General features: G+C 40.4%; 1 protein-coding gene across 1 annotated transcript; it reads left to right on the plus strand.

Annotated features, from left to right (window-relative positions):
* The first annotated feature begins 269 nt into the window (after positions 1-269).
* LOC115764899 (dopamine receptor 2) lies at positions 270-12,128 on the plus strand. The gene is given in 3 exon segments (XM_030708190.1): positions 270-1,768; positions 1,827-1,908; positions 8,684-12,128. Coding segments are annotated over 3 exon segments (2,433 nt in total). The 5' UTR covers positions 270-353; the 3' UTR covers positions 9,620-12,128.
* The last annotated feature ends 335 nt before the right edge of the window (positions 12,129-12,463 follow it).

Consider the following 12,463-nt stretch of genomic DNA (forward strand, 5'->3'; position numbering starts at 1 on the left):
GAATGAAATTTCACTACAAGCTGCTTCCATGGCAGGAAAAAGTACACTTAACTTATGGAAATCTACTGTGAATGTTTACCTTGAATTTTCAAGAAAGGCCTATTGTAAGGATTTGCAGGATATTTGACAGAATATAAATATTTTCATTCTTACCATTAATTCTTTGAATACAAATTATAATGATATTCGCCTATTGACTTTTCTTCGCAGACATAAAAATGCAACTCATTAATTTGCTTGGCTACCGCGGACTTCAGAGCGTGGAACTGAAGCAGGAACTGGAACAGGAACAGGAACAGGAACTGGGTGTTGTGTCAGCTGCACTGACATCGTATTAGGTTGGTGTCGGCGCCATGGCTACGGCTGAGAGCAATGAAGAGCCACGTCAGCTGGCGGCGCCGGAAACTGATGCAGCTGCTTCTGACATGGTGGAGCCCGTCCTGGCGCTGTTGCGCGGCGATGTGCTTAATCAGACGCGTGCTCCGGTCTTCTACAACAGCTACAACATCTCGGAGGATGTCTATTACTACTTCAACGGCTTCAATGCGGCGCCTACGAGTACAGAGCTAGCGTTGAATTTGAATACCACAAGTGGGGCGCCTAGCAGTACTACACGGGAGCCAGATCTGTCCGAGTATCTAGAGGCGCTGCCCAACGATCGTGTTGGCCTGCTGGCCTTTCTGTTCCTCTTCTCTTTTGCCACGGTATTTGGCAATTCGCTGGTCATCCTGGCTGTCATCAGGGAGCGCTACTTGCACACGGCCACCAACTATTTTATCACGAGCCTGGCGGTTGCTGACTGCCTGGTGGGTCTGGTGGTAATGCCCTTCTCGGCACTGTATGAGGTGCTGGAGAACACGTGGTTCTTTGGCACCGACTGGTGCGACATTTGGCGCTCGCTGGACGTACTCTTCAGCACGGCGTCCATACTGAACCTGTGCGTCATCTCTCTGGACCGCTATTGGGCTATCACGGATCCCTTTAGTTATCCCATGCGGATGACAGTTAAGCGTGCGGCTGGCCTGATTGCTGCTGTTTGGATTTGCTCGAGTGCAATTAGTTTTCCGGCGATTGTGTGGTGGCGGGCCGCCAGAGATGGTGAGATGCCCGCCTACAAGTGCACCTTCACCGAGCATCTGGGCTATCTAGTCTTCTCATCCACCATATCTTTTTATCTGCCACTCTTGGTCATGGTCTTCACCTATTGTCGCATTTATCGCGCGGCGGTTATTCAGACGCGCTCCCTTAAGATCGGCACCAAGCAGGTGCTCATGGCATCCGGGGAACTGCAGCTGACTTTGCGCATTCATCGTGGCGGCACCACCCGGGATCCCGCCCCCAATACACATCAAGTCTCTGGCGGTGGTGGCGGTGGCTCCCTCAGCCACTCGCACTCTCATTCGCATCATCATCATAATCATAGCGGCGGCACAACGACATCCACGCCCGAGGAGCCGGACGACGAACCGCTATCGGCGCTGCACAATAATGGCCTGGCCAGACATCGACACATGGGCAAGAACTTTTCACTTTCACGGAAGCTGGCCAAGTTTGCCAAGGAAAAGAAGGCGGCCAAGACGCTGGGCATTGTGATGGGCGTGTTCATTGTGTGCTGGCTACCGTTTTTTGTAGTGAATCTACTGTCCGGCTTCTGCATCGAGTGCATTGAGCACGAGGAGATTGTTTCGGCAATTGTGACATGGCTAGGCTGGATTAACTCCTGCATGAATCCAGTGATCTATGCCTGTTGGAGCAGAGACTTTCGCAGGTATGTGCCTAACTCTTCAATCATAAGACGAAAGTCTTACGCTTAGCCTTCCTTTCAGAGCTTTTGTGCGCCTGCTGTGCATGTGTTGTCCCCGCAAGATACGCCGTAAATATCAGCCCACAATGCGCTCCAAGTCACAGGTGAGTTGTTGTCCAGCCTTTTGGACCATTTCAACTGAGCTGCGGTTTTTGTTTGGTTTCTCATTGCTGGGATTTGTCATTCATTCGCGTCTCTTTCATGCCAAATACTTCTAGCTCCATCTGGAGCACTCTCCATTTAACAATCTTGCTCAATCTTTCATTATTGGAATAACGAAATATTTAATTTTATTTCATCAACATGATGTCTTCTTGTGGGGCTGAACGACGCCAAAAACTGTTTATAAATTATGCATCTACTCTCGTATGCTCCTAAAACGCAACTCAACGAACGACAAAATTAATTTACAAATTTAATGAATATGAGAAGAAGAAAAAAATAAACGTAGCGAGTTTTAACCTTGCCCTGCCTCTATCCGCTTCCTCCCTCTGTGCCAAGCTGCTGCCTTTGCATCCACACATGTCTGACAGATAGAACAGCACACTCAGTGCTTTGGAAGGTTCTTCATATCCTCATAATTCAGCATAAATAAACAGCGCATCAGTCAACGTCATCGGCAACTGCGCCTGCTACCGCCCACGCGCGCATTCATTGCTGCAATAATTTTTTAATGTGTATCTGAGCTCTGCTTAAAGTGGGTCAGCGTCAGCCATATCCAATAGTCACAACTTTTTTTGTAATTCCAGATTCGTTTATTGAATAATGGCAATCATTAAGAATTTGTAATTTTCAAATTTTAGAAATTCAGTAGTACTTTAAACTGAAACAAAAAAAAAATAAAAACAAGATATTAAGTCTATGATTTTATGAACCGATAATTTTCAAATTTCAAACCATTCGTTTTATTTTTTTAGATTAGTTGGCAATGTTCGACATTCAGTCGGATTTCTTCACTTGCCAAAAATAATTAATATTTCTCAATATTTAAAGCACACCTCAAACTTTTGCAAAACATTTTAAATTTTTCAATTGGTAAGCTTTTGAGCAGCTGGTAATCGTTTTGTTGGTTATTCACTACTTATAACTATTATCGTAATAAATCGACTATGAAAACATATAGCACAATATTTCTGATCATCAAATATGATATACCACATGTGTGTACATACATATATTCATTTGTATCATCAGTTGAAAATAACTTCGTTTATATCGACAATTAAAGACCAACAAAGCCCTGCGTTGCGGCATTGCGACCATGTTGACAGAGCCCCAAACCAAAGGGAGCTCTTTTCATAGGTGGTTAATGCGGCTGCTGATTATGATTCTGGTGGTGTTCTTACAGAGATTTGCGACACGGCGCTGCTACTCAACTTGCTCGCTGCACGGAATTCAACACGTGCGCCACAATTCCTGCGAGCAGACTTATATATAGTTTTGCCTAGATTTAGTTACCATTCAACAGGCTCGCTCGCAATGATTGAGGCGCTTCCCCAAGCTATTAAGTTTCTAAGTCAATGGCAAGGTAAGCGACTTGTCTAACTTGTATTTATTGTTTCGTGTTCGTTGGTTCGTGGCGTCTCTTTAAAGTCATGCACTGCCAACTGTGCGAAGTGTTGCCTGCACACATATAAACTATATATGTGATGAACATTGTACACATTGCACATTGTTGCCCCCCGCCTCTCTCCTTCTGTCAATCTCTCTCTCTCTCTCTCTCTCTCTCTCTCTCTGTTGCTCTTTGTTATCCGTATCTCCATTTAATTCTCTTTGTCTCTATATCAATGTTTTACTCGTCGATGCGCCTGTTGTGCTCGTTCACTCACCTGTGACATTGTTGTTTGTTATTCGTTTTTTAAGTGTATGCGAAGGCGAAAAAAGAAATTGCAAAATTTGCTATGATTCCACCTGTTGAATGTATTGCACCTGAACCCACTCACATGCGAACACACCTACACTATGCTGCCTCCCTCGCCCGCATATCACCATGGGTATAACTGAGTTTGCCCAGCCCTGACTCTTGGCTCAATGTTTCTGTTTGCCATATTCCCTTTGGCATGGCAGCTTTGTTTGTTGTTATTGATGTTGTTATTGTCGTTCAACATACTACTTACTACATACTACTACTACTCAATGTTCTATCGGATACCTCGCAATTAAAAATCTTATCTAAGTGACAAGCTCCTGTTCGATTTGCAATATTAAGCATACGCGAAAACGTAAAACAGCTTGTATTGGTCAATAATTTTATAGCCCCTTTCTAAGTGTGTGTGTGTGTGTGTGTGTGTGTGTTCAGTGTAAGGGGAAATTTAAAGAAAAGCTCCCTGCTTATACGAAGTCTTGGAAGCACGAGCACACAGGGCAAGGACATGTTGTCCTTGCAGCGTTGAAGCCATTGTTGCTGTTGCTGTTGTTGTTATTGTTATTATTGCTTTTCCCAACCATTCACTACAAATATACATATAAAGATACACAGACAACACACGCACACACTCACACAATGTACCCACTGTTTATCATGTTGTTAAGTTTCCACCTTTGTCTTTCTCTCTTTCTCCTCTCTCTGTCCGATTTTTTCCCACTGTAAGTATATAAATGTGTTTTTTTTTCTGTGTTTACTTTGAAATTTTAACTTGCCATTGTTGTTGTTATTGTTGCCACTTTTACTTGTTGGCCTTTTGACTTGGCTCTTCTGGCACACACTCACACACTTACACACACACAAGCAGAGGCACCCGCAACCATTGATAAGTGTGCTTGGCCATATTTTGAAATCGCACAGCCCAACATCCGATATTTAGGAAATGCTATCAATGCTTTTAGCACTATAAATTTCCAACTCAATTTTCAACAAACATCAGACACACAAATATACACATTCTCAACGCATATGCACAAAATATACTATATAATTTAATGATGAAAATGTTATTTACAGCTCTTAATAGTAACTATTCGAATGCCATTTGGAAGTGGGAGTGGATATTTTTGTTCGTTTTCAGTTCGGTCTTGGGTTTCGAGTGGCTGACATGATACCAATTACACCCTGAGAACGCCAATTCCTCTTACTTTTCCAATTGTATATGTGTTGTTGTAAACAACAAAGCGTTGAAAAGGGTCTTGAAAGCAGCAGCTGAGTTATTGGGGGCCCGGCACTTAAAAGTACCAGTAAAGTAAAAGCATATCGAATTCTATTCGTTTTAATATTTTAATCAAAAAGCTTACAATCTAATTCATTTAAATTTCCAGATTGCTATGTGATCTCTCACGCTTTGGGATTAAGTATGATATGATATGAAAGCGATAGCTTGGAAATTATACTGATTTTCAAATCTCTGACTTTATGCATATGTAAAAACGAAAGGCCTTTTATGTATATTTAAGACACTCTTATATTTTAATTATCTTAATTATTATCCGAATTTGTCAATACCACGCTAATAGAAGAAGTGCTTTTTCTTAATTATCAATTTAATGCTGTGGCAAGCAGGAAAATTATTAAATTAAATTATTATTTTTTTGTATTTGTTTTAATGAGTTATAAAAGCTAAAAGTAGCAGTGATGTAGTTCGACTTTTAAGGGGTAAAGCTATTTAAAAAAGTTGAGTTCAATAATCCTGTTGTGAACATAATAAAAACACAGATACAATTAACAGTTTTTCATAATACAAATATCAATTGTGGTACATGTCCCATTACTCTAAGGGATGTTCTTCAATCATAAGGCTAGCATAAGGTAAATAATGTTTAAGGCGGTCACTTAATAGCATACACAAGTTCCAGTAATGCCTGAAATTAGCGGTAAATGAGTCAACTTCCGTTTGCCATTTCCCAGACGGACAACAAATGAAAATGGTTCCGTTAAACAGCGCTCATAAAGGCCTCGGTGTGAGGGTGATTTCGGTTCGTTTACCTATTTTGCAGGACTTAGCTTGTGGTCCGTAGTGCATCTGGTACCCCTTATCTTCTTATTTTCCGTTTTAGTCCTGTGTTGTCTCTGGTCCGTTGTTTATTCGCTGTCCTCTCACTTATCTGTGCGAGCTTCTGTGTGTGCATGTGCTTAAGTGTGTGTATGAGTGCCTCCTGAAAATTAACTTCATTGACGTTTGCTGCTGTTTGACTGCTGTTCTGCTTGTTTTTTGACTCGTCCTCTGACTTGTCTTAAATACTAACAATCTAAATACCTGGATTTTATTTAATATTTCCCTTTGATTTACTTTGATTAAGAAAGAGGATAATTAAATAATTATTAAATTAAATTTAAAACTGGATTTAAACTGGATTTAAACGTTTTCCCAAGATTGCTTCTAAAATGTCTTACCCAAGGCATCGCGTGACATTCTAAGTGGACAATGAATTTGCATAGCATTGTGTTTTGTCAATATAGCTTTGGGACCATGCTTAAGGGAAATGCGGCCATCACTATAAGTAGGAAAATCCACACATACGCAAGCTTACATATCTATTACACACACACACGTATCCATACACACTCACACTTACATTGCTTAGCGCTTGAAAATTTCGTATATTGCACAAATAATATGTAATTGTAATTCTAAATGTTTGCAGAAGAACTCTATGGCCACCCTAAGACCGGGGCCCACAACGGAGCTGCTGCGCTTTGGCGCCTTCGAGTAGAGGCTGAACTCAAGCTCGTCCTTGCCGCAGGCAATTATCATGTATTGACAATACTATGCATTGCTCTTGAGCTGCTGTGCTAAACGCTGCTAATTGTGTTCAATATTGGCAAGCGCTTTGTGCCATTTATGAGATCCAAAGCCAAATTATTATTAAAACAATCAATCAAACAAATTCTTTGCCGTTTCACAAATTGACGGTTAAATTAAAGCGATGTCGTGCTTACCGACATTTTGTCGCCAGTTAGTGCAGACTTTTTGTTTTATTTTGGAATTTTGTTCTTTTTGGTTTCGGTTTTATTTTGTTAACCCCGTGAGGCAGAACATCAAAATGTAATTTACCACAAATGTTGCAAAAACATCAATTATCCCTAATGGACTGTGAACGTGAAATTAACGTTTATAATTATGTGACAGAGTCGCCAAAAGCGGCCACCGTCGTGCCGCGTGGTGTTGCTCAACAAAACCGAGCTTTTGACCTATTTAATACCCTGTAACACAGATGTATTCGAAGGGTAAAAGCCTCGTAGTTGACATAATTTATTTCATATACGTAGCTATTGTATATCTAGGTGCATAACAAAGCTTCAACATTTGTGATAAATTGCCTTCGGAAGCCCTGATATAATATGCTTTTGTAGCATTAAGGGATATAGTGATAATGCGACAAATTTTGTCCCATGTCCCTGATGGGATAAGGACAGGATAACTTAATAGTCGGCATAAGCTGTATTTAACATTTTTTGCTGTACAGTTTCAGTTATTTCCAAAACTTTTACACTTTTCATTGTCCCGAATGGATGGCAGCTGCCCGAACGTCTGGCAGTTTGATCCTTGGGTGTATCCCGACTGCTGGCAAATAGAGTATTAAGTAATAAATTATAAGAAAAGGGCGTAGCAGTGACTAATTCCAGAGCGAAAAAGAAATCATTTTACGGCCCCAAGAGTTGAGTGAACTTTGACCGTAGCACGCCTATTTTTGAGAGCTAGGCACGCCCTTTAGATAATACTGTAGCTATGTTGTGAGTAATAAATCCGAAAAGAAGTAAAACTCGAGAAATCACGTGTTCATTATATATGTAGTTTAGAAATGAGAATTCGATACTTAAACAAAAATTTGGTGCATATATATATTTTTATAAGTTTTATTAAAAAGTAATTAGCCGTAGTTGTGTTACACGTGATTCAAGTGCCTGAGGGAGAAATTCAAATCAAAAGCTAGTTAGAGCAGTTAATCAAATTGTGGCAACGCCCAAGGACCGGCAAATCGTTGCGTATGCGTAATAAAAGTCGTTTACAAGCAAAGAGGATATTAGAATGTGCCACAATTGCTGTCAGCCTGTAATTGAATTGAAGGTCCAATCTGTCTTGAAAAGAAGCAAATTGCAACGTGCAATTCCTAAGGAATTCACAAAAACCACACAATTCGGAATGCAGCTCGATGGGAGTCACACACACATACAAACAACAGACAAGTAACCACATGGCCGGTTTGCTCATGAAATTGCATAGCCATTATGCCTGCTCAAGATGATAATGAACATTCAACAGAATGATGATAAAGATTTTATTTTTTTTTGTTGTTTTTTTTTTTTGTGTCTTGTTGGTGTTTGGGGAACGTTCCCACTGAATACCAGAAATTGAAATTTGTGGGCCAGAGATGTTGCAGCTAATATTCGGAAATTGTATTTTTGTGTTGTGTGAAACCAGCCCCCAACCTGCTCCCAACCTGGCTACGGCTAAGGCTGCTGCTGCTGCTGTTGCTGCCATTTGCAAAAACCACATTTCTTTTATTGTGTTGCATTGCTTTCTCTTTTGTTTTATTTTTGCTGTTCTTGTTCTTGTTGTTACTTTTATTGTTGTCGTTGTTGTTGTTTTTCAATCATGCATTTCGCTTTGACTTTTACTGCACCCGAAAAAAAAGCACCGGAAGTGCACATAAAAACTGAAAGCAAATCCGCAACATTTTCAAATTGTTGTCATTGTTGTTGTCATTGTTGCCTTGAACATCTTTGTTGCCGCTGTTGCGATGCTTTAAGGCAAATTGTTTTGCTATACCTACACACACACAGACACTCGCAAACACACACACACACACACACACACACACACACACACACACAGAAGCAAATTTCAACACTGCCTGTAAGCTGTATGCAAAGCGCTAAAATTAAAATTTAACTACAAGATTCTCATATTACTTTTCTCTCTCCGTCTGTCTATTTTGCTCGTACAGTGCCATGTTGCCGCCGCTATGGTGGCCGCCTCAACATCCTTTGGCTACCACTCCGTCAATCAGCTGGACCGCACCCTGATGTGACGTCAGCCGAGCAGCTGCAGCACTTGCAGTGGTAGCAGCAACTGCGGCGGCGGCGTTGGCGGTGGCGTCGCCCGCAACTCTCATCAATATCATTCATCGGCGGCACCCACGCCTTCGTCCTCGCAGCGCTCTTGCACGCGCTGCCAGAGCTTTCACCGGCATCATCATCGCGCCAGGCGTCGCAGCTCAGGCATGCAGCTGCGGGGCGACTACAGTTCGACGTCGGCGGTGAATAGCGCAGCTAAAACTATTGTGACAATTACGGCGCCGCCAGCAGCGGCAGCCTCGGTCAGCACATTGCATCTCGGCAGTGGCAGTGGCAGACCCTCATCGGTGTCCACGCTCACGCTCGCTTCGGTGCCGCGCACGCTGTTGCTAGAGGCCTCTATTGGTGGCGGTGGGATAAAAGGTGAATCCGTCAGTGCGGCGAATACTCCAATTACGCCAGCCATGAAACACACCAGCTTTGCGCTGACGCCCAACGACATAGGACCATCGGGCTCATCAGGTTCGAGTCATCATGTATCGTTTATGCCCATGCCGCTGCCCATGATGGGCATCAAGCGTTTGCGCGACTCTAACTCATCGCTCGCCGCTACAGCCGTGGCCACCAGCTCGGCACCTTCGTTGATAAAGGCTGCGGAGTCGCCGACTGAGGTACAGCATGCAGCGCTCGAACTGCGCCAGAGCGTGCAGAGTCAAATCACAACGCTGGAGGATGTGGACGATGTGCATGACAGCGATGAAAACAGCGACAGCGAGAGCGTAGGTCTGGCCCTGGTACAGACGACGCCACAGCTGGAGTACCAGGCGGGCATGGCGTCAAGTTCTTCAAGCGCTTCGGTTAAGTAAACTCTCCCAAAGCACTCAACCATATTAGTAATAAGATATACATTGATATTTGTATAAAGCGATAAAATTCTTGATTACTTTTGTTACTGGTCCTACTGGTCCAATAACTTGACTATCTTGATGTCTCTTATTGGACCAATATTTATATTAATATATTTATATAAGTCGTTACAATTAGACGTCATATCTCAGATCTTCCATTAATAGATTATATCCCCTGAGTTCTTTATGCCATGCATCCTGTAAATGTCAACCCATCTCTGAATTATATTTAACTGAAAGCTACGTCTTCAACCTGTCCACGTACCTGACACTCCTCCCTTACTCTATTTTCCCTCTTTAAGTAATGCTTATCTAGTGAGTATTTAAAATTAACTTAAAAGCTATTAACAAGTTTATGAAGCTATTCGTTTTTCCTAACTCCTACAAAATAATATTACGGGTGCAAAAGAATTTAAACCTACCTTAGCCTCAAAATAATATTATCAATTAAATAGCAAAAGGTCTCAAGATTTTATTCCAAACTAACAATATGTCAAGTTATTTCAAATTGTAGTATCTTTGTAGCGCAGCCCGTTCTCTTCGCATCTAATAAGCTTAACTTGACTTGAAGTTAAATGTCGCATGAGTATATAATGTTTTCAATGAAATTGAGAGCATCATCAAATTAATTAATGACATTTCTCAAATTAATATACATTTGTCTATTATGATGTTGTCGAATAAAAACAGTTGCCAGTGCTGTCGTTTGTTGTGAAAATTTCAGTGTGGCAACACTACGAGAGCGTTTAACTGCATGCTACTTTTTGACAGACAGTTTTGCAAACCAATAAAGTTTGACAAGCTAAGCGCCCTTCAATTTGCACAGGAACGGAAGAAAATGGGGCATTGATATTATGTTTAAGATTATAAAAAAAAACACAACTTGATTTGGTAAAGTAACAGAAAACACAAAAGCCGAGCTCATCTAGTGCAAAGGCTCACAAAGGGTATTTTTATTTTTTTTTTTATTTATTACATGGAGCTGGGACTTTACAGTTGTTCGTGAAAGCACACAAATTATTGATGAACAAAAGTTTAAAGCTATAAGTAAATGTTTAATTCACAAATAATACAATAAGCTATGTAAGGTCAAAGATATTATAAGTTTATCTGTATAGCTAAGCTACTTAAAGTCTTAAGAACTTAATTTAATAAACTGTTTTTTCAGTTTAAAACTAGCCATAAGTTACTTATATTTTTATAGTTTTCAGTTGGCAGTTATGAAACAGCGTAAATTTTCTAAACTGGTAGCACAGGCATACTATGTGAACACTGGATACAACACCAATAGTTAAATATCTAACAATGTGGCATGTCATAAGCTCTTAAGCTGCTCACAGCATAAAACATATTATAATAGCATATATAAGAACCTATATAAGAATTTATTGGGTTAAGATTAGGCTCATAAAATGCTCAGCTAATCAAACCATTTTTCTTATACAAAAATGAAAAACAGAAAAACTATTAATAATAATGAGAAGTGCATCATAATGCATTCGGACAGACATAACAGATACTCACATAGGAAAATAATTAAAGTGGAGAAAACAAAATCATGCTCATTGTTTAGAAAACAAACAATTTTGAAAAGAAGGAAGGAAATTTAAACCAAAATGATAACAAATGGCAATTATTAATATTCAATATGTTTAGCACATAAGCTCATAGAGTAATTTTGATGTATGTGTGTGCGTTCCAAAAATAGCGTTAAGTATAAACTTTGACATGAAGCTATATTTCTTACTGTGTATATGTGTGTGTACTTAGCCATTTATGTTCTTTCACAGAGAGAAAGGGAAACAATGCGAGCAGAAGCAGCAGCAAGAATTTACAATTTACAATTTACAGTACATAAGTGAATAATTAATTGGAGCCAATCCACTAGAAACTTATCTATATATATAGAACTGTTTGCCCTGACTGACTGATTGGCGATCAAAGCAAAGCCTAACCCGTAAGAGCTGGAAGGCTGAAATTTTGCGAATGTGGAAAATTGGTGGAAAATGTTGTGAGCTTCTTTGTTCATCATCCGATCGGGTTCAAACTCATTTTCGAAGATCCTTGTCTGTGTGGCAAGTCAACTCGTCCAGTGTGGAAAGTGTGGGTCAAAGTTTATATAGCATAATATTAGGCAAGAAGCTCATTTATATAGCTCGACACTTAAATAGTAAATCGGCGGAATGCCTTGATTGCAACGTTTTGTTTTTCATTAGGTCGGCCTACAACTCATTTTTAAGTATATATATAAATCTCAATAATTCTGAAACGTGGGGTTAAAGGTAGTCCGGGAGATTCAACTTTCCAACGAGCAGGAAATGGTTGCCATTGAGATTATGATAGGAATAGCGAACAGAACTTGAAGCACAAAACTTGTCCCGCCAGGCATATAATTGAAAGATCCAACCATTAAGTTAAGCAGCAAAACAGATTTGTACTCCATATATATGAAATTACGACTATGTTTGTATGTATATGTGTAACTATGTGTATTAAGATTAAAACATATTGAAACAGTAACTCGAGCCTGACCTCACATTATTTAAATTTCAGCTGGTCGAGCATCCAAAGCTTTTTTTTTTTTGGTTGCGCCCAAGTGCGAACTTTTGGTGGCTTGCAGCACGCAAAAAAACACTTTATGTTTGTGATGGACACGCAACAAAAAGATACACACACATTAGTGAAGATTGCAACGAGGGGCAGAGGCCAAACTACAGACATAAAGTTTACAGTTTTCAGTTAACATTCTGGTGTCTTGTCTGGGTGGTTGGGTGAGGGCAAGCAATAGAGTTGCAATTGCAA

Source organism: Drosophila novamexicana, unplaced genomic scaffold (genome assembly GCF_003285875.2).
Source record: "Drosophila novamexicana strain 15010-1031.04,08,12 unplaced genomic scaffold, DnovRS2.1 tig00000877-arrow-arrow-pilon, whole genome shotgun sequence".
Taxonomy (NCBI): Eukaryota; Metazoa; Arthropoda; class Insecta; order Diptera; family Drosophilidae; genus Drosophila; species Drosophila novamexicana.